Genomic DNA, 23,474 nt, shown 5'->3' with positions numbered 1-23,474 from the left:
CCAATATTCGGTACTAATTGGATAAAGTTTATACTTTCTCGAAAACTAATATGTGGTTTGATAAGAAATAACTTAAAAAAAATTCTCGGTTATTCGATGAAAAAATTAAATGACAATTCAAACTCATAATAACGTGGCTAATCTTATCTGTCACCCTATCTTGCTCAATTGTGAATGCACAATCAAAACCATATGGTCCCAGTCAGCTTGTTCATTTCTGCTCAGTCTTGGCGCGAACGTTGAAGTTTTTGTTCTGGTTCTTTGTGCGGATTAGTGCGGTGCGTTCAGTTTTAATTCGGAGTTAAATTCAACGCGAATTACATTTTTGCTATAAAATTAAAGTGAAGTGAATGTTGTGCAAATTTCTTTTGGATTCTGCTAACATCAAAGTCGATTTGCATCAAGTTGTGACCGGCAAGGTGAGTGGCTGCGAATTTCTTTACGTTTTTGGCTTTTTCGAATAAAATCAATCAGAAGTCGTTTGTGATGTGGAAAAGGATATTCATGAAGCAGAAATTGTAAATGAGAAACATTCGGAGCATTTTATTTCAATAGTTCACTAAAAGTTAAATCGGAATCATAACCTCACATTTTTGTAAACAAAATCTTGTTTGTCCATGCATAATTTGGTTACAATTCGGTGGTTAATTGTTCTTAATCTACACAAATTTTATATCATATGCGACAATGCTTAAAAGGAATTTGCCTTTGTTTGGATAATTATGATAGTTTGTCTTCATAGTCGTTTTAAAGCCTCGTGTTTGCTAATGGTGGCAGGAACCGCTTACTTTGCGGATCTACAGTGCGTACTATGCCTACATATTGTTATCATTGTTCCGCTAAGTGAGGTATGGTTGATGCAACTAAGTCCACGCGTCGTTGTTGGCTTTTGGAAATGTGTTTTAGATTATTCCCGGACTTCTAGAGAGCCAGATCTCCAATCCTACTATCCTCCACTGCCTGTTTCTAGGGTCCATTGCTCGAACAAAACATGTGTAGCCGATCCATTTCTACTTTTGTTTTCTAATCAATGCGTGCGCGATTATCTGATCTGGATGCCCATGGAGTTCTAGGCTCCGGATGTCGGGCCAAAATATCCTGATAACATGGTACAGAAATGAGTTAAGCTTGCACCTTTCGGAGAAGGGTGAGGTCACTTCCTATGTGTTGTTTTGTGAACGTTGACGTGGATTATCCCAAACTTGATACTGGTGCTGTCAAAACAACGAGGGTGAATCTAGTGCTATCGATGCGTCGAGTAACATTGAGTCTGGTGTCATAATCAAGAGAAACAGCACCACAAAAATGAATTGATTCGACGCCTCCGTTATTCTACACAAAATGTAGCCAAGAAGATTGGAACGGTTTGTCAGACTAAGATTGACTGACTCCACTTCATATATACATGGTTGCGATTTACCCCTTGGTGGGGTACAGTGCGTCAACCACACCTATTCGCCATCGTTCACGGTTTCCCGAAATGCTCGTCAGCTCGCACTGCTCATCTACTGTTTAGCGCCTAGTGCCCATAGGGCGACTCACTCGTCGGTCATCTTGGGAGAGTGGATTCCACTGAATGGTGTAGTCTGCAATTCAATTGTCGCCCCTCCTTAATGTGTGACCTATCTACTGCTACTTCCGGTCAGGCAGGCCTGTGCGTCGACGAAGTTCTCCGTTTGAGATAATGTCAGGCCAGCACACTTGAAGGTTAACTCGATTTTAATTTCCATGCGCTATTCCCATATAGCAACACAGAAAGAATAATAGCACCAAACAATGTAAATTTGATCTCAGTGTTGAGATAACTGCATATCCAAATTTTAGACAGGGCAACGAAAGCGGATCTAGCACTGTTAATGCGTTGGGTAACATCCAGTTCGGTACCACCGTCGGCAAAAATCCTGCCTCCTAGATAAACAAATTCATTGACGCCTTCGATCATCATTATCATTAACTGCGCAACAACCGGTATTGGTCTAGGCCTGCCTTAGTAAGAAACTCCAGACAAGCCGGTTTTGCGCCGAGCTCCACCAACTCGCTATCCCCAAAATCTATCTCGCGTCTTTACCTACGCCATCGCTCCATCTGGGGCAGGGTCAACCTCGTATTCTGTTTCTACCATAGATATTGCCCTTATAGACTTTCCGGGCGGGATCATCCTCATCCAAACATGACCTGTCCACCACAACCCTTTGAGCCGGATTTTATCAACAACCATACGGTCGTTGTGTCGCTCATAGATTTCGTCGTTATGTAGGCTACGGAATCGTCCATCCTCATGTAGGGGGCCACAAATCCTTCGGAGGATTCTTTTTTCAAACCCAACGAAGAGTTTAAAATCCAAGTCTCCGAGGAATACATAAGGACTGATAAGATCATAGTCTTGTACATTAAGAGCTTTGACGTTATGGTGAGACCTTTCGAGTGAAACAGTTCTTGTAACCGTGCGCGGATTTCATAACGGTTGAGATTTTCAAGTCTAGATAGGAGAAATTTTTTACGGTCTCAAAGTTGTAGCCTCCAATCTTTATTGCTTTCGTTTGACCAGTACGATTTGATGTTGTTGGTTCTTTGTTCTTGGGCGCTGACGCTGCCACCATGTACATCGTTTTGCCTTCATTGATGTGAAGCCTAACATCTAATGCCGCCTGCTCGATCTGGATGAAGGCAGTTTGTAAGTCTCAGGTCGTTCTTCCCATGATGCCAATATTGTCAGCATAGGCCAATAGTTAGGTGGATTACTCAGCAGCATCGGGGATCAGTTTTTCCAAGGCCAGCTTAAAGAGGATGCATGATAGGACATACCCTTGTCTTAGACCGTTGTTGATGTTGAAAGGTCTCGAGAGTGATCCTGCTGCTTTTATCTAGCCTCGCACATTGGTCAGGGTCAGCCTAGTCAGTCTTATCAATTTCGTTGGGATACCGAATTTCCTCACGGCCGGGTACAGTTTTACCTTGGCTATGCTGTCATAGGCGGTTTTAAAGTCAAGGAAAAGATGGTGCAACTGATGGCCATATTCCAACAGTTTTTCCATCGCTTGTCGCAGACACTGCAGAGAGAAAATCTGATCTATTACTGATTTGCCTGGAGTGAAGCCTCTTTGATATGGGCCAATGATATCTTGAACGTATGGGGCTAGCAAGATAGCTGACAGTATCTTATAAGTGGTACTCAGCAATGTGATGCCTCCATAATTGCTGCACTGCGTGATATTCCCCTTTCTATGGTATGGGACAGATAATGCCCCGTTGTCAGTCGTCAGGCATTGATTCGCTCACCCAAACTTTGAGCATCAGTTGATGAACCGCTTGGTGTAATTGATCGCCTCCATATTTAAAGAATTCGGCTGTAATTTCATTGGTTCCTGGCGACTTATGATTTTTAAGCCGATGAATTGCACGGACTTTTTCCATGCTTCGTGGTGGCATTTGTGATATTTTGTCGGAAATCAGATTTCCTTCTTCGTCTCGGCAAGATGAGCATAGAGGTGTATAAGGCTTCATTCTGCAATTTTCGAGTTCACAGATCTGTTGTTTCTCCCAGGCTTATTTTTTCCGTCTGTGAAATCGCTTCTCCGCTCGACGGAATTCGTGATAATTTTCTACGCGTGCCCGCGTTCTTTGCAAATGCAACATTACTCGGTAACAACATACTCCTGTTCCGTTGTTAGCTTATATTCATCGTCGAATTAGTCGTTCCGACTTTTCCTGTGGTTGGGGCCAAGTATGTTTTTGGCCGTATCAATGATAACGCTTTTCAGGTGGCTGTGAAGATCATTTGTTGATGGTTCATCTTCAGGACATCTATTAGCTGCGGTTACTGTTGCATCCATTTCGCCCTTATAGTTGTTACGGAGGGCTGTGTTGTGAATGAGTCCAGTATTCACTCGCACCTGATTGTCAGAGGGGATTTTAGGTGGTGTTGTAATTCGAGCCGGGAGCACTATGCCAACGAGGTAGCGATCCAAGTGTATATTGCCCCCCTCCCCCCCTTACGTTCTGACATTCAGCAAGGTTGAGAGGTGGCGGCGTTCAATCATCACGTCGTCAATTAGGTTGGAAGTGGGCCCGTCTGGAGAGGCCCACGTGTGTTTGTGGACCGCTTTCCGCGCAAACCAAGTACTTCCAACAAACCATTTCGTGCGATAGTGCGAACTGAATAAGGGGCAGTCCGTTATCGTTGGTATTCTTATGTAAGCTATGCGAGCCGACGTATCGCCTGAATACGGGGTTCGTCCCTACTTGACTGTTGAAATCTCTAAGTATGATTTTGATATCATACTTGGGACGTGTTTCGGGATTCCGCTTGACTGTCTCGTAGAAGGTATCCTTCTCCGACTCTGCAGTCTCCTCTGTAGGGGCGTGAACGTTAATGAGGCTTATATTTCTAAACTTGTCTCGTAAACGCAGAGTGCATAGCCGTTCGCTTATATTTCAAAGCCGATAACAGCACGTTTGATTTTTTCGCTGAATAAGAAACCTAGTCTTCGAATAGTTCAATGATTAGAGCACTGGGTTGTCATACGGAAGGCCGCGGTTCAAATCTCGCTGGTGGCAGTGGGATTTGTATCGTGACTTGACGTCGGATACCAGTCGACTCAGTTGTGAATGAGTACCTGAGTCAAATCAGGGTAATAATCTCGGTCGAGTGCAATGCTGAGAACATTGCCTCCTACAGTGTACTATAGTGTACCGTTACGGTCTTGAATGAAGTGCTCTAATACACTTCAAGGCCCTGATCCAATATGGATTGTTGCGCTAACGATTATTATTATTATTCAGAAACCTACTCCGAGCACATGGTTTACTTGATGGCCGCTATAATATATGGTGTAGCGGCTGTTCTCTAGGAAAACGGTCTCTCTCCATCGCATCTCTTGCAACGCCGTTACATCAATATATATATTGGGACAGGGTATCGGCTAGCTGCTCAGCAGCATTCGGTCTGTATAGGGAACTCACGTTCCATGACAAATTGCGCAAATCGTTAAACCGTTGTCGTTGCCGGATTCGTCGTTGTAAAATCCATTCTGTCCGAGGTTCCTGTTGTGGCTTCAAAACATCGGTTTTCCATGTATGGTGATCAGCCCTACCTAACCCCCTACCTGGAGGACCAGTTGGTACATTTTGTCCCGTTTTTAGGCGCGCGAGATTCGCCTTCCTCCTTCTCTGTCTGTAGTTTTTCATAAAGAAACAACTCCCGGCGATCACCACGTGGAGTTGGAGATAAGGTTTGGTAGTGGAGCTGTTGGTGTTGCAAGGTTTTATGCTCCATCGTGGGTACCAATCCACGTTTCGCCCTGGGACCTGTACTACCCTTTGACCACCGATCACTAATTAATACTTTGATTAATGAGGAGAAATTGTTTCCCATGTTCAGATTAATTCGTTTTTCATGAGGTACTTTTCCGATGTAGTAGCTCTCGTATGTATCGAATGTCCTGCTGTTGTTAATCTCCTTGATTACCTACCTGTGATGCCATGATAGTTTGCGACGCTGTTCCACAATGTGTTTTACTATTTTTGAGTTTATGTGATGGTTTTTGGTATTCTTACCGCATTTGCTCTTGGAGTTTTGTAACTCGGATGTAGAATAATCTCTTCGTTTGCCCTATGTTCCTACATTTTTTTTTACGCGGCAGTCCCTTATTTCGGGATGTCTTGATGAAACGGTCATGATATTGCTCATAGATTTCTCCGTTGTGTAAGCTACGAAATTCTTAAGAGGCTTCTCCTTTTGCTAAGAACCTGTCTTTGGAAAACACATGAAGACCGGTAAGTTCATTGTAGTTCCTTTGGCTGCCAACATTCATCGTAATATTCTAGACGTATGGTTTAAATAATGCATTACAAACTAAAACTGAAACTAAATTAGTTGTAAGCTGCAAAATTAATTAACTAACGCACAACACTGATGGATGAGATCATAGCTTGGATCGAAATCTGGTAGTTAACTTATCAGAAATCGACACCCAGGGTACGAGATGTACCTTACGGCAGTGTATAGTAGCATTAGGATTGTCAGGATAGTTTCAAGAGGGACAGGGGTATTTTCCAGAATACTGTTAGTTTTACTACGCTTAGGCCTATATATTCAGCAGATTTCGCTGAAATTTTCTCGATGCATTCGAACATTCAAAGAAGATGCGCAAATTCCTAACCAATCACTGTCCTCCGAAAGCCAAAGATTTCAGCCTTAAAGTGCGTCCCTATCTGTGGTATTGGCGATGTTTAGTGAAAAAGTTGCTTGTCCAACCAAATATCCATTATCCGATTACATTTATATATCGCCTGAAAACGCAAGTCAGAGGCAATATCTTCACCACGATCCTATAAACCGGAACCATTCCGTTAGTTTAGTATGGCGGCGATATATTATATATTCACCTGGTTTTTTTTACAAAACCTTTCATTTTGAGTCAAATTCAAAAGATTGTTGTTGGAAAGAGGAAGCACTTAGAACTGTTATCCAATACAAGAAAATACAAACTTATTCCAAAACGGCTAATATCTCTTTTTTCTTAGCACTACATCCAGTTTTGGCCATTTGCTTTCTTCAAAATTTTTTTGCTTTATATTTCATATCAATCACAAAATTCGTGGTATCACGATAATTTTTTTTGTTTACTTAATAACTAAACACTAAACTCATAAATGTTTAATTAGTATTTCGTTGCACCTTCTTTTGCCTTAATTACGGCTCTAATCCTCGCTGGCATAGATGAAATAAGATTCTGTAGAATCTGCAGGTCAACTTCATCATTCCACGTCCTCAAGAGGATTAAATCAAGCTCATGTTGGCTTTTCGGCTTCTGTTCAGCTACCTATTTCTTCATTAGTGGCCACAAGTTTTCTATGGGGTTTAAATCCGAAGTGTTCCTGGGCCAAGTCCTCTGCTTTACTGAGTTTTCGGTCAGAAAGTTGCGCACTTCCAAAGCAAAAGAGGCCAAATAATTGGAAAACCTTCAATGTTTCTTATTATTATTACCTACAATGTGGAACCTGTGACAAGATGCAGAGTCGTCTTAGAAGACTTAAATACTGATATTGTGGCGCGGCAGGATTCGCAGCATTCGAAATTTATTTCGAATGTTGCGAGCGAATAGATGGCGCGGATCTATCCACTTTGCGTGGCACACCAAGGGAGTGGAAGATCGCAGTAATTATGTTTTTCAGACCTGTCACTGAATTTAATTAGTAAGTTGAAAATTGCTAAAGAATATGGAAGTCCTTTTTGAAAATAGAATTTGAGTTGAGTTTACTGTATAGAATTCGCGTTGAGTTTGCTGTATAAAATTCGCATTGAGTTCGCTTAAATATTTCAATAAAAATAATAAGTAATCATAATTACTTAATTGGATTACTTAATTGGTGACCCCGGAACTCGCACCAACAGCATCAACAACTAGGATCCCGAATTCCCAGAACCTGCAAAATTGAAAAACTCAAGCACATCATCATCCCCATCAACAAATCGCAGTCTGCGCAAGCACAATCGCCCAGCAGGCAGCCGCAACAACCGATTGGAGATAAATAAGAGTTCCGCAGCCGCAGCCGCCATCGCTGCCGCAGCCACTTTCGCCGCCGCACTCAACTCCATCATCGCCGACATTGGTGAAGTTCTATTAACGACAAAAATTCGTCCGAACAACACGGCAGAAATAGAACTTCCAAGGACTGAGAAATCCTTCCAAAACATCAGTAGACCCTACGGCATACCACCCACAATCCAATGGGATGTTGGAACGTTGGCACCGGACGCTGAAAGCCGCCATTATGGCACGCGACGACCCGTCCTGGACGCAAGTCTTGCCTCTCGTCCTACTCGGCCTTCGTACAACCCGCCGAGAGGAATTTGCTGCCAGCCCTGCGGAGCTGGTTTACGGGGAGAACCCAAGACTCCCAAGCGATCCGGTCTTCGACAAGAGATCGGGTCTCACGGAGTCGGGGTTGGTGCGTCTGCTGAGGGACAATCTCCGGCGCATCAAGGCGACACCACCCACTCGACACTCGTCCATACCTGCTTGTTCGCCCAAGGAACTGGACACATGCACGCATGTGCTGATCAGGACGGATGCCGTCCGGAAGCCGCTGCAGCCTCCATTTGAGGGCCCGTACCGCGTTCTCGAGCGGGGAGAACATTTCTTCCAGCTCGAGATCGGTGGTCACAAAAAGGCGGTCTCTTTGTCCAGGCTGAAACCCGCGTGCGCCCCGAAGCAACGTCGTGTCCGCTTTGTGGATTAACGGCGAACGAAGTTCGGGGATCAGTCGCTGAAACCCCCTAGGTTTCATCTGGGGGCGGAGTGATGTGGCGCGGCAGGATTCGAAGCATTCGAAATTTATTTCGAATGTTGCGAGCGAATAGATGGCGCGGATCTATCCACTTTGCGTGGCACACCAAGGGAGTGGAAGATCGCAGTAATTATGTTTTTCAGACCTGTCACTGAATTTAATTAGTAAGTTGAAAATTGCTAAAGAATATGGAAGTCCTTTTTGAAAATAGAATTTGAGTTGAGTTTACTGTATAGAATTCGCGTTGAGTTTGCTGTATAAAATTCGCATTGAGTTCGCTTAAATATTTCAATAAAAATAATAAGTAATCATAATTACTTAATTGGATTACTTAAATATTGCTCTTCAATTCAAGGTATCAGATGCTTCTCCAAGATTCGTTTATAGGCTGCACCATTGACTCTTCCATAAACTAATGAAAGTCCTTTCACACCATAAAACGAAAAGCAGCCCCAGATCATCCTGCTCACCGGCTGGCGTACTGTGATCTGAACACGCTTCCCACTCTATCGTTCACTTGATCTTCTTCATACGTGGCGGGTCCCATCCGACCCAAAAATATTAAATTGGGATTATTGCAGTTTGTCACTGTTCCAGGGTCCGATTTTCGTGGTCCTTTGCCCATAAATAGCGTTGCTTCTGCATTCTTCCATTTAAAAAACTCTTCTTTGCAGGACGTCGGTCATGAAATCCGCCCTTAATGAGCTCCCGACGAATCGTTAATGCATCAATTCCTGTTCCATTGGCATCGTTAAGAAATTTTTTGAAAGAATTGTTAATTTCCACCTCACTGGGAAGTCACAATCTCAGTAGCGTAAAGGAGCAATGGATTAATAGCGGATAATATTAAAAAGGTCGGAATAATGTGACTTGCTCTTCCCGATTTTTCAAACGAGTTTGCGAATGTCTTTGGCACTGGATCCAGAATTAACGAGGCGTTGTTTGTTATTGAAACCTGAGCTCCTTTTGTCCTAGGGATGGTGGGGTATAGCGCGTGAACCACACCTACGCGCCATCGTTTGCGGTTACCTGAAATGCGTTTCAGCTCCTACGATTTTCTGAGACGCCTCCACTTCTTCTCTACTGTTCAATACCAAGTGCCCATGGGGCGATCCACCTGTCGACTATCTTGGGATAGTGGTTTCCACAGCTTGGTATAGCTAACAACGCAATTGTCGTCTCTCATTAATGTGTGACCTATCCATTGCCAAGTCCGCTTCCCAATTACAGTGCGTACGAGTGCCAAGCCTGTGCGCCGACCAATTTCTTTGTTTCATTGCATCAGGCCAGCATATTCCTATGATATAACGCAGACAGATATTGATGGAGGCTTCGAGATTTTGAGTAATAGCTGGGGCCAGTTTCCATTTGCTAGTCCTATATAGCAACACAGAAAGCACCCTAGCACAGAACAGTTTCAACTTAAGGTTGAGATAACTGCATTTTCAGATTTTAGACAAGGCAACGAAAATTAGCGTTGCTAATGCATTGGGCAAAATTCAATTCGGTGCCACTATCGGCAGAGACCACAATTCCTAGATATATAAATTGATGCACTCCTTCGATGCTCTCCCCATTATTGCATATAGGATGAGTGCGATAACCCGTCAGACCGAGAAACTTGGTTTTCTTGGTACTTACTTTCAGTCCAATTCTGCTTGCGAACGTCACCGATAACAAGAAAAAATAATATCGATGATAAGATGCAATTCTGCAGGACTCCACTTTGCACCTTAAAATCCTTCAAGATTTTACTTCGGTGCAGCACGTAACATTTTGCACCATCATATGTCGCTCTGATAATAGCTATTAGTATTCCTGGATTGCCGTTCGTGTTTAGAGCATTCCAGGTGCTAAAAAGTCTAAATCCCCCACTGTTCCAAAATGATGCGTACGGTGTTGACGTGGTCAATGCAGGAGGATCCGGAGCAGAAATCAACCTGTTTTTGTCGATCAAACTTTCGAGATTTTCTTATTGCATTCCAGGATTATTTTATTTAGTTCTCCTGCTATCTAGGGACCGTTGGATCATACAAACGGTTGATTTTCAACTTGGATGATCGCAGGTTCCTAAGTGAGAAATGATTAACGCAGCTCGCAAGCGAACGTAAGTGACTATCAGATGGTGATCCCATTCGAGGCCGATGTTGCGCTCATCCCGACGACAAGCCCTAAATCTACTGGTGATTGCGAAGTGGTCGACCAATGAGGAGGCGGTGGAAGTTGTGGAAATCCATGAACCTCCCACCATTGCCGTTACGGTCGCTAAGACCGTGCTTCCATATCACATGTCCGGACAAGGTATTGTCAGATCTCACCTTCGGCATTTAGATCACCCATTACAATTTCACTTTTAGGAAGCTTCGTCTGAACTATGTGTAATTGCTCGTAGAAAGCATTCTTCTCTACTATGTCGGAAGCCCCGGTTGGTGTGTAGCTTTGTACAGTTGTGATGTCTGTCAAAATCTCGCTTTCAGGTAAAGAAAGCGCATTGCGGTAGTCAGAACCAACCCGACAACGGATCCGCATCTGTTACCACTTGACTTTCCAGAGGACTACTCTTCATCCCCATCTACCACATCTTACTTTGCTTAGGCCCAAAATGTCCAGCTTATATCGTTGGAATTCCCGGTAGAGTTGGACAAAGCGAGCATTCTAAGCACCCTCGCTACCTTTGACGAGGAGCGTGTGAACATTTCAGAAACCAATTATAGTCTGTTTTCGATAGCCAAACGTCTTCGGTGTGAGGCCAGTCTCAATCCGATGTGTTGTTAATGTTTCAGTAGCAACAGTAGATTGCGAACCCACAAATTTCTATCCCTTTTAGTCGCCTCATACAATAAGCAGGGAAGACTTTGAGTGTATTCTTAAACTTCAACTCACAAAGCAGTGTGCCTTCCTGTTTCTTCAAATTAGTTCGAACCACACCTCGACTTTATCGTCGTCATCATCATCATTGAAAATCCAAAAACATTGATTTTCAATGACGAGATGTCAAACTTTCTCGTTGTATTCTGGAGCCTTCGTATGAATGTTCAGAAAAGCAGTGCCAATGTTGAAAGTTTATGTGCATCCCACACGAGGGCCAGGGCAAGACGCATAGAGCTAAAATATGCCACAGAATGTGTCACAGAAAGTAGCAAAGAGACGAACTAAATTCTTGAAATTCTCTATCGTTTGGGGTCTCTTTCATCTCAATTTTGTAGAGTGGTTTCCCATTCAATGAAACAGCAGGGCAGCGTTTCCTCATGAAATTTGCAGTTAAGATGATTTCTGCCTAAAACGAAGGTGGACTGGAAAAGTAGATATTGAGCCATTTCAACTTAAGTACGGTTTTTTTGTTCAGTTACTTCGTTGTGCTCTGGATTGTTGGGATCGTCAGTCGACGCTTGATGTCAGAACTTTAGTAAGTGGTCAAATTGACTGTTGTTCGTTCTTCTGTCGTAGAAATCGAACTTCAATCCAATGCTACGGAAATGGTTAAAACTGGCAGGCAAACTATAGATCAATAATATCGACAGTAGGTTGTCTTTTATCGGCACTTTCGTATCACAATGGTTGCGAACGTCATCGACCTGGCTCATACGTTGGAGTCCTATTTATTTCAGGTTTCCTTGAAGGGCCTTTTGATTGGAACAGACTTTCGAACTTTTGCCAAAATTTTCTATTGACGTTGCCCATTCTTTCCATCTAATTAATATGTCCGACATAGTTTTGCTATCTCTAAGTTCCCTTTTTGTAATGGCCTCTGCGTTTGTATTATTGTCGCCTGGTTCAGGTTTCACTTTAACACCACCATATGGCTCCACGTTCCACCATTTTTTATAAGTAATGTACTTAGGTGTTTGTTTTCCACGTATTCAAATTTACTTGTTAAGCGATGCGAGTTATCGTTTACCCCGACACTTTGTTACTGCAAAAGGCCGTTAGTGTGTTAGGGGCTTTGTACGGGGGAATATTTTGAGTAAATTCTTAAACCTCATTTGACAGGAGCAAGGAGACTCATGATTTCAGTGTGGTAAACATGCAATGGATTAATAGAGAATACTATTAAGAAAACCTCATCAAATCGCTGAGACGCCTGCGTGTTACACGTAATGATTATAGCAGGTTGCCCCTGATTTTTTCAAACGAATTTCTTTGGCGCTCGATGCAGAATCAACGAGACACTATTGCCCTATTCGACTTAAAAAGCCCCGAGCATTATTTTAAATTCTTGGCGGAGCGAAACTCGCTCTCGATTTCTATACAATCGTTTGGTGCGATATATATTTTTTCGAAACTCAGGGGACATCGTCTCCTTTTGTTACTCGTTGATGCATTTCTATTATAAAATTTCACTTCAGTTCCATATCCATGATGTTATTTGAAAATGAAAAGAAAGAAAATCAATTAAAAGTTCGTACGACTTTCTTCCATTCGTCGATCTCAAAGAACGCTAGTTGTGGAATGCCACTTCATACAGGTTGCGCTGATCATCGTTATCATCATCAATGGCGCAACAACAGGTATTCGGTCTAGGCCTGCCTTAATAAGGAACTCCAGACACCTCGGTTTTGCGCCGAGGTCCACCAATTCGATATCCCTAAAATCTGTCTGGCGTCCTGACCTACGCTATTACTCCATCTTAGGCAGGACTTGCCTCGTCTTCTTATTCTATCATAGATATTGCCTTATGGACTTTCCGGGCGGGATCATCCTCATCCCACTGCAACCTGTTGAACCGGATTCTATCTGCAACCTGACGATCATGGTTTCGCTCATAGTTTTCGTCGTTATGTAGGCTACGGGATCGTTCATCCTCATGTAGGGGGCCAAAAATTCTTCGAAGGATTTTTCTCTGGAACGCGGCCAATAGGTTTCCGAGGAATACATAAGGACTGGCAAGATCATAGTCTACAGTAAAAGCTTTGATCCAACGGTGAAACGTTTCGAGCGAAACAGTTTTTGTAAGCTGAAATAGGCTCTGTTGGCAGTCAACGCCCGTGCGCGGATTTCATCGTCGTAGCTGCTATCGGTTGTGATTTTCGACTCTAGATAAGAAAACGGGTTGCGCTGGTGAATAAAACAATTTTATAACGCAGTTCACCATTGGCTGTTAGCCTTGATTCGAGATATTTAAATCGCTCAGTTCTGATCGTCAGTTCACTTTTACTTAGTTTCCGTTAATCTAGTCAATATCGAGCCTCAAATTGAGGACGGTTCGGATTATCAATAAATTGTGAAAACAAATGGTTTTCTTTTCAGTCTGCATCGTGATATTGTGGGAAACAAATTCTGAAAGCTATAAAGCCATTACGCTTAGCATGGTAGGCTGTCGGCATTATGAACGGAAAACCAAAATTTTCGAAACTTCGTCTTCCTGCTTCCAAGAGGTTTGTTGACTTAAATATTGATAATGAGGTAGAATTCATCACGAATCTTCTACAGAAATAAAAACGGTTCTACGTCACAAATATCACAATTTTTCTCAAATTCGCATCAAATCGAAAGTTCTACATTTAATGATGATTCCAAAGACTGTTCTGACCTAGACCCAAATTCAAATAGCTCCGTGGATCGAGGTGATCACAAATTTATATCGATGCCTGATCCTGATCCAGCTGATTCTCCATCCGATTCGCACGTAAAGCCATCGTTCTCATCATTTGAGGCTCTCAACCCTGCAAAGTTACGACGCTTAGATCATGATAAGTCTGGAAATCGCAATACAATCAAAGAATTTTTCACAAGTCAGGCAAACGAAAGTGATTTTGAGAGTACCCAAAAAGTGGTTAAGAAGGCAACTACTTTGAAGTCAACAAAACAACGAACTAGATCAAATACTTCGAAAAAGCAACCAAAGATCAAGAATGCCCTCTTTAAGAGGGAACAAATGTTGTCGAGCTTTATTGTTGAACAAAGCAAAGCAGAGGATGTTGATCCAAATGAAATGCAAATGGCACTAGCTTTGTCTAGATCCGAAGTTGAAACTTGTAGAATAGAAAATGAGGATAGCAACGGAAGTTCGAATAGTGCAGAGGTGATTCGAGAAAAGCTCCAGGAGTTCGGATATCGAGTAGCGCAATCGAATAAAGGTAGGTACATCGATGCATTGTTTTAAAAATTGATTGAAAGATAACAATCGTGGTTTATTATAAATTAGGAAATATTTACCTATTTGTTTTTGTCCAGGTAAATCATTTTTCGTAGCGCCCAAAGCCCGTGGGAAATGGGCAAACAAGTTTACGTCGTTGACTTTACGAGATCCTGAACATCAGCAAAGGAAGGTTAACGAGAAAGTAGAACGTTTCCTTAATTCTCAATACACAACAATTGGTAGCGGCGAAAATACATCCAAAGGGCAGTTTGCAATTTCTAGTAGTTTATTATCTGATATGAAATCAGACAAAGTGGCAATATCCCTCTATCATGGGGATTATGAACATAGCGAGATAACAAAGTTCTATGTATCCAATATCTGTGAACCAAGTGGGAATAAAATCGGCAATTTGTTGAAGAATTTTCGAGCTATTCCCGGTCGAGATCTTTCACCAAGAAAGAAAGATTTAGCCGGAAAAAGTGGGACTGAAGTTGTAAATCAAGCCAAAAACCAGTCGGGTTGTGAAGAGAACAAAAATTGTGATATTTCCGAAAAATTGGATGAGTCTCCAATTGAATCAAATAGCGAAAGCAATCGTGAAAACAACAACCAAAACATAGAGCTGGATCCGCCCCTAGTCGAGCCGAATAGAAATTGTGGTCGCGAAAAGAGCGATCAAAACTTTTTCCGGGAAGCATCACCCGATCTCTTCCTAGATGAAGAAGGTTAGCATTGTGTTTCTGAAACGATTTATCTGTTGTCTATTGATTCAATTTTATTTTGTTAGATGAGGTTTGTGTGGAATCAACATCTGTGGAACAATCAACAGATCCCAAGGAAGTGTGTTATAAGGAAGCAGTTGTCGAGAAGCAGGATAGCAAAAATTCAAATTCTGTGCCTAGTGCGGATGAGAGAATTCAACCAACTGTAACTGAAAGCAATCAGTGTCCGGAAATCGTATCTCTTTCGAGTGAGAGTAATAGCAATGATATCATGACCTGTGAGAAATTTTCAAGTGACGAAGGTAATGTTTAGTGGAGTACATCCGCTATTACTATAAAAACCTAATAGAATTCCAATTTAGTGAGGACTGTTGATCGGTCAGGCATTTGGAACCAGGATTTAAATTGTGAGTAAATTTATAATTAAAATGTTTGGTAATTGTTTTGTTATACCGAGGGAATAGTCTCTAGTTTTTTAGTTTTTGATGGTGTAGCTAATATTTGTGGCATTATAGCAAGTTGTTAATTTCATGCCGAAGGCCTCTTATGCCACCTTAGTTTTTTGCAAATGTCATTTCGAGGGGGCACTAAGAATTTTGTTAATTTTTAATCATGTTGGATTTTATGCTAACAAAATCAATTTTTGGATCACCTTTTCCCACTCAGTGTTTCGTATGGAAAATGTGGTCAAAGATCCAAACGATCTAGTTTGCCGTTTATAGCAGCTTTTCCATCACAGAAAATGTAATTCATTGGATTGCTTTCAAAGGTTGAACTGATGTTTATAAATTTGTATAGGTTAAAACAAAGTTACTTCAGATTCAAAACTTAACAGTAAACATAAATAATATACATAGTACTCGTTTTTTCAAAATACATACAGATATATCTACCTTTTTCTTCCTTGCCTTGAGTTCGTCACTTTGTTGTAGGCAGTTGGTAGCTCATGTGTAGAATCCATTCAAAAAACTTATTCCAAACTGTGCAGAGTTGGTTAACCGAAAAGAGGTTGCTTCTCCGCATATAAAGCATCTAATGGCAGTTGTTGCAGCCAAAACATTGGCAACAATACCATCCAACAAAATAAAGTTCATCATCGTTCTTAGTAATCTACTTTGCTCAATGCTCACTAGGCTTGCATTTTCTTTTTGGAATATGAATTTTTTGGGTCGGCAATAACTTACAATTCCCAATATACTCGAATCGAATCGAATCTGCGCAAGCGGAAATTTCATCAACAACATTTTAAGCTAGGAGAGCAGTTTTTATGCAAATCGTTCACGGCAGACCTCAAAAATATATACTTCCTTTCGGACAGTTCTAAGTCAATGTATAAAGCTGCTGCGTGGTGATCACCAGCTGCAGATTTTGCAGCCTGTTTCCAGTTATTGGGGGAATTAGCCAATCTTAGGATGTTGTGAAATTGTGCATCTATCAACTTTATTTTTTCTTTTATGGGGTAAGTTTCTGCAATCGTATGAATTTTTCGTGTGGGGTAGTAGAATGGCTTATCGCAAATTGTTTCGAACCTTCTGTTTGGTACTGTCTGTAACTTAACATATAATATAATGGGTTGTATGACCATATTAAATATTAGCTTTTATGCAATTTGATTCTTTTGTGCAGATGTCGTCTGCACATTTTTCTAGTGAAAAACATATTCATAGTAGTTTTAATTATGTTGATTTTAATGTTTCAACTACAAAAATATTGGTATAATTTCTCTACATGGTTTTTAAGCACTATTTTTAACATCATCACCTATAGAGTAAAAGCAAGTATCGTCAACAAATACCGCCAGTTGGCACTGAGCATCTGCTAGGATGTCCGCTGTGTAGATATTAAATAGAAAGGGATTCAAACGAAATCCTTAGGGAACTCTAGATACTATTATTCTAGAAGTAGAGTTATATCTACCTATTTTAAATGCAAAGGTGCGAACGGCCAAAAAGGACTTTATTTTTTTTCTGAGTTGCAACAATCTCGGCAGAGGACGGATTTGATCTAATACTAGTACTAAATGCGAAGCAATTTGGCTCGGGCGTTTCTACTTACTTAAAAGACAAAGGAGCGCTGGTGGTAGTGGTCGGTGGTAGGTCAGTGAGAGAATCCGTTGAGAACTCTCCACAACATCGAGTACGTATGCAGAATGGTGTACTTCTGCATGGTTTGAACCAGCCTGTGTAAGATTTCCAGGACATCAAGGGAAGCCGTGAGGGATTAAGGTACAATACCTGCAGCTGGTAATATTATGAGAACTACAATCACTTTCTCGAGACGCCAAATTTCTCCGATTGCACGAGTCAGTGGCTCACAGTTCACCTTCTGCCTTACGTATTTCCGTTCAATGCTGCTATTATGCGGGCTAGCAACATCAATAATATACGCGGAACAACCCGTCTTGTCAGCTAACAGCACGTCAGGCTTGTTGGGTGGTATATGCCGATCAGTTAAAACTTGTCGGTTCCAATAAATGCTGTTAGCAGCCCTATCAAATACTGCTTGGGTCTCATACCGGTAAACCGGACATGTTCCCGTGATCAAGGTTTTGAGGAATCCCCTTACATACAGCATTATGCCTGTTTGTGTATTGCACCGGTACCATTGCAATGCAGCCGGATATGGGATGGTCCAACGTCTCTAACGCCGAACCGATTCGACACTTGTCTAATCCAAATTCCAACCAAATATCACGGCTATTCTTCCTGTACTGTTTGGACGCTCTGTTGGGATTCGTTGAGTAATCTGAAAAACTCCGCTGGTTCCTCGCGTAAATTGTATTCCGGACATGTCTGGAGTGACTGTAGCCATACCTTCGTAATCGACTGAATATCATATTCAGAAAGTTTTTGTCTTGGTGTGTCCAGAATTTCAACTTTTCATTGAGGATGGCATAGTTCCTATAAACCCTCTATACTGATTTGAACTAGTCTAGCAATGTCCCGCCGACGTTCCAGACAAATTTTCGATGGTGGATCTCTTCGGTCACTCAAACCAATAACGCGTGATCGAATCTTCTAACCATGGAATCTGACAGCTGCAACACAATATACAAGTGATTGTAGTTGCAGCAGCGACATATCGGGACGCAACCGAGATGCAATCTCATTATTGATTTGAAATAGATTTCGCGGAGTTGGTCTGTGCAAAGGATCTATTTTCGAGAATTCTATACACACTCTTTGGAATTCGTCCCGAACCTCAGCGAAGACTTCGGCTGGACGATGGAGAAGAGTGCTTCGGCGAGTACTGAAATTGTTGCCCGCAGTGCGATGTGGTGTTGTTGGAACGACAACCTCTGCCCCTATCGACTCTTGGTCACCAGTTTCCGCGATGACATCAAGTCGAAGAAGTTCCCAGAAGATAGCCGGGATTGTATCGCTTGCACTAATAAAAAGTGGTCACTGTGAATATAGTGCGCATTCACCCGCCCAATCATCTCTCTCTCCAACGAGGTACTGAGGTAAGTCAGATCAGCAAGCGAATCTAATCCTCTGCCTCGGAACGCATTCAATATTGGCTAGTACAACATCAAGCTCCGCGACGGTTTCAAGTAGGATTTGGATTTTTGTTGAAATCGCCAGCAATAATCTTAGGTCTTTGGTCTCTAGCGTATAACACCAATGTCTAACACTTCTCCACATTGATTTTTGATTTCTGCCTTACAATGCCTATTGAATGAAGTGGGAATGCTATTGTTTCTTGCATGTTTTATCTTCCACATGCCCATATTTCCAGATGCGCCTTTCATCTATGAAGCACTACCATAATTTCGATAAGGTTCGCCACGTCTACATTTGACTTTCGAATCATTTACGAGAGTAGGTCTTGAGATACCGGGCAATGGTTGAAGTTGATATGTATCAATCTCATTTGGTCCTACGATTCACCTCCCTCCTATGTGCCGGACACCTGCCACCACTCCACACTCTTTTTTTCTCATGCAACATGCATTATAGATTTCCAGTATAATCTTTGAAGAAATGTCTCTTTTCTCCACACTTCTTATGTCTTTTCGAATTATCGTGTTGACTAGTGCATGCTTTTGCAAAGTGACCGAAATCAAGGCTTCTGAAGCATCTCTTGAGATATGTTGACTCCTTGAGCCGGCACATGACAGCCAAGTTTCCCACTACTAAGGCAATGAGGTCGCTGAATATCGACGACTTAGAGCACGCTTGATCATCCCTAAGAACGGCCGATACTGGAGTTCCGAAGCACTGCACCGTAAAAAACTTCCTTTCTCATCTTCAATATTTGCTTTGGCCCATTGCCAATTTTTATCCACGGGTGCGCGTTCGGGCTTATCTACTCGAGCTGCATATGCACGTTCATTTTCTGATGCGTAAATGCACATGCCCATAATGCATCCGCCGAACTTTCCCTTATCCACACGAAGGGGCGTGCCTGATGGGAGTATCGGCGTATTGTTTCTTTCGAACATCGCTGAATGCACTATACCCTTCCAGTTCCAAATGCAAACCGTAGTCTTTTGGGTAGAAATTGTCCTTAACTCTCAGGTTTGATGTTTTTCTGGAACCATCCACTCATGTTGACGTTTCTCATCCCCCATCTTGATTGGATATAAGAAACACTGCTAGTTTCCACCTATCGGCAGGCAAAACGTGGTGTGGCAATTTGAAGGTAGCGTTTCTTTGTTGACCTCGTGAGGCACCTACCGCTCCAAATTTTTCTACAAATCCCATCGAATGAAGATGTTTGAGCACTGTTAGACGACCAAGGCTAATTTTGTCGGCCAATTTGCGACCGTCTTTCCAAAATGCTTTGAGACGATCTTCGTAATTTTAAAGGTCGCCCGGCACGAATTTTGGGAACTTATGACGCCTTCTTCCTATTGTAAAAATGTATCGAGCAACTGCAGTAGCTTTAGGACTTCGATGAAAGACTAAAAACAACATATGTCGATGCCCTTGAATGATCTACTACTCTAAAATACTCTAAAAAATATTTATTAGAAAAACATTACCAGTTTTGTATTGCAGAAAAATCTCTCTCGGATGACTAAAATCATTTTGCGATACAATTCTTTTAATAATAAATTCTTTTAAAATAAATGAAAAGACAAAACCCATATTGAACAATTCAATATTATGTCTGCTTCACAAAGAACTATTCCCTTAGGTAGATGTAACAAAAACTTCACATTTACAAAACTGGTTTGATCAATGAAATAAAATTACAGATACCCTACAAAACCTTAGAGAAGTGGAAAACGGCAACAAGGTTAACATATCACAAGATGATTTCATTGACTTAACGCAAGTAAATATTGATCCAGACAAACACACAGAATTGTCTGATCAAGAGGGACAGCTACAAGTAAGTGTTAGCTTACAACAACACCAAGATGATACCGAAGATAATGCATCGTGCGATTCAGACAAAATTATCGAAGCAAGCCAGGAGAACTTTATCGATCTCACGCAAGGTGATATTGACCCAGACATGATATCAGCGTCTGATTGCGAAGAACCATTGCCGCATTCTTCACAAAAAAGCATAACTTTCAATGACGAGGAAAACCTTTCCCAAAACAGCACGTCTAGTATAATTGTTTTATCAGATGATGAAGTGAATTATTCGATAAAAGTAGCCAAAGGGTTCGATGTAAGTGCAAATACTACAGACACTTCTGAAGGCACAAATATTACAATGAATGAAATAGATGAATCCAGTGCATCTAGTAAACGCCATTCAACTGATGCATGTGATATTTATAGTGTTTTTTCTGATATGAGATATGAAAGTCTTAATGGGCAGCTCGGAAATAATGAGGATAATAATGAAAGTGTCCAAAAGTGCAATAACCTATCAACAAATTTTTGTGATGACAATTCAGATGCTTTGAACTATTCTTTAGCACATGAAATAATGTCTCATTCGTTCCAAGAAGAATTTGAGAAGTTAAATCCAGTCGCTGCGGATGGCGAACAGGAAGTACAGCTCCCTCGTGTAACAACTGAAGAAATAGTATGTTTGGATCTAACCGAGCCAACCCCTCCAGACCAAGATACTATCACACCACATTGCAGCAGATATGATGGAAACGCAAGCGTTAATTCGTCTAGAAACTTTGGCAAAACGCATTCGGACTCGTTTCTTCTCCCTAAAAACAAAACCCCTTCTGCATTGAAACGGTTTTCAAGTAGTAAAAAGTTTGACGAATTCATAAATAATGACTGCTACAATGATGACAATTATTTTGATGAAGATGAGTTCGATAGGTTAGTGAATGCAGAACAACAATACGCTAAAAGAGCACATCAACCAAAAGATTTAAACACACTTTTAACTGGTGCTATGAAAAGTCCTAATGATTCCTTCGAAGAAATCACCATTGATGATAAGATATACCTGGTTAAAACGCAAAACATGAAGCCTAAACCAGACTATCAAAGAATGGACTCACCAACAAGATTGAAGGAGTTGTACAAATTTGGTTTGAAACCGTTGAAGAGGAAGCAAGCTATTGTTATGTTGGAATATATTTACAATCAGACGCATCCTTATCTTGTCGAGGATAATGAAGATGATGAGATCGAAATTAATGTCCATGGTTCCGATGAGGAAGATTCAAATAAGCATGATGTTGATGATTTTGAAGGATTAGGAACACAAGTTGCCTTAGAAAAGTTGAATAAATATAATTTAAAAGACTGTAATGGGGCATGCTTAGTTGCTGAAGATGGGCTCCGACCAGAAACTGATAACGAGGAGTACATCTTTCAAACAAATGTCAGATCAAAGGTAAGGAATATTTTTATGTATATGAATTATATATAAATTTAACATTGTTTTATTCAAAATACCAGATTTGTACAGCCCTTCTACCGTTTCACATTGCATGGTTCAATTTAGTAAAGTCAAGTCAAAAACTACGCGAAGCTATTTTATATTACGAACCCATTGATTTACAAGAAATTTATATATTTTTTAAAAGTATAGGATATCGTTACGATCCAAAGGTATTCGTATTCTGATTATATTAACCAAACGAGTTTAAAGTTTTCTAGACGTTAATTTGCTTTTTCTGGACCACTTTCAGGATTTAAAACGATTTTTTGATGGTCGCAGTATTATTTTTCAATACGATCTCAAAAAGGAAGTTGCAAATCGACATATTCGAAAACCACGCAGGAAAAATCGGTAAAATCTTTCATTATTGTTTGGTTCTGGGATTATTTTTATGGTTATTATCGGAGAAACCTTGTTTTATATATAAGATATTTTAAAGGATAGATAGATAAGGTTTGAAAAATATTATGCAGTCGAAATGGGACAAAATTTAAATAGGTGCGATCCTGCGGACTGTTAGAAAGAGATGATGATTTTAGTTGCTAATCTAAATATTCAGATATGGTTGGTTAATTTCAAATGTATACAAAGTTTTTACTAGTTAATTAGGATTTCGCTTATACACAAGGCGCAGTGCAACAATTAAATTCAATTCAACTCTCTTTAATTGATCATAGAATTCAGAACTTTACACAGAAGTGCGCAAACTTTGAACTAAATATTTTTTAAAAGCTGTATGGATCGTGTAAGAAAAGTTACTATAAGCCATTTTGAATATCTAAATTTTTTACCGTGTGTCGAATAACAATAGCTGGTGAATATTAGATTTATGAATTTGGGTCGATGATCGGCACGATATCTGATATATCGGTCCAAGGTTGCGTATTTGGTTTTTAAGTTGCGGCGAACACCATGTCTATAAAGTTTATAAACCACGAATCTAGCTTAATTAATCTACTCAAAGTGCCGGAATAAATATAACCCTCAACATGCTTAGCCTAGCTTAATCGACCCAGCCAAATGGGTAACAGTTTGGTGCATCCAATTAACAAAATATTTGTAGGAGCAATTTGGAAAAATTTATTTGTAATTCAAACACGTACTATACTTAAATGTTAATATATGGCTGTGGTTTCGAAGCCAGCTACTGGTCAAGATTGGATCGAGATCAAATCTCTGCTAAAACGGCATCTCCCATTCTTTCCAAAACACAATGCTCGGCATGGCTAGGACAGTATTTTTATCAGTCCTGGAATGTGCCGTAGAACTTGGAACCTGGGTGTAATTGCTGCTCTAGAAGGGAAACTAATTTTGTATCCAGTGAAGGATGTTGGGTCAATCTTGGAGCTTGTTGTAGCACTCAAAAAGCATCAGAATTTCGCTGATATTTAATTGGGCCTTTCGTTGTTTTTTCCATTGACCTTTATTTACTGAATTTTGTCGTGTGACCCAACGTCACGGTTGTCAAGTGGTGTTACTTCAGAGAAGCGTTGAATCGAAAACAAATATAAGGGCGCATAGCACGGAAGCTGTAGTCCGCTCTCCCAGAGGAGCTATACAGC

At 41.0% G+C, this 23,474-nt stretch overlaps 1 protein-coding gene across 1 annotated transcript; it reads left to right on the top strand.

Moving 5' to 3' along the window:
• The first annotated feature begins 250 nt into the window (after positions 1-250).
• Positions 251-22,958, top strand: LOC119659036 (structure-specific endonuclease subunit SLX4). The gene is made up of 9 exons (XM_038066931.1): positions 251-419; positions 13,540-13,667; positions 13,723-14,369; positions 14,467-15,099; positions 15,162-15,398; positions 15,459-15,503; positions 20,300-21,864; positions 21,930-22,082; positions 22,163-22,958. Exons 2-9 carry the CDS (start codon positions 13,618-13,620, stop codon positions 22,265-22,267), a joined length of 3,435 nt encoding a protein of 1,144 aa, XP_037922859.1. The 5' UTR covers positions 251-419; positions 13,540-13,617; the 3' UTR covers positions 22,268-22,958.
• Positions 22,959-23,474: the final 516 nt, after the last annotated feature.

The sequence above is a fragment of the Hermetia illucens genome, chromosome 6 (assembly GCF_905115235.1).
Source record: "Hermetia illucens chromosome 6, iHerIll2.2.curated.20191125, whole genome shotgun sequence".
In the NCBI taxonomy this organism is placed as follows: domain Eukaryota; kingdom Metazoa; phylum Arthropoda; class Insecta; order Diptera; family Stratiomyidae; genus Hermetia; species Hermetia illucens.
This window is presented reverse-complemented; position numbering and strand designations above follow the sequence as displayed.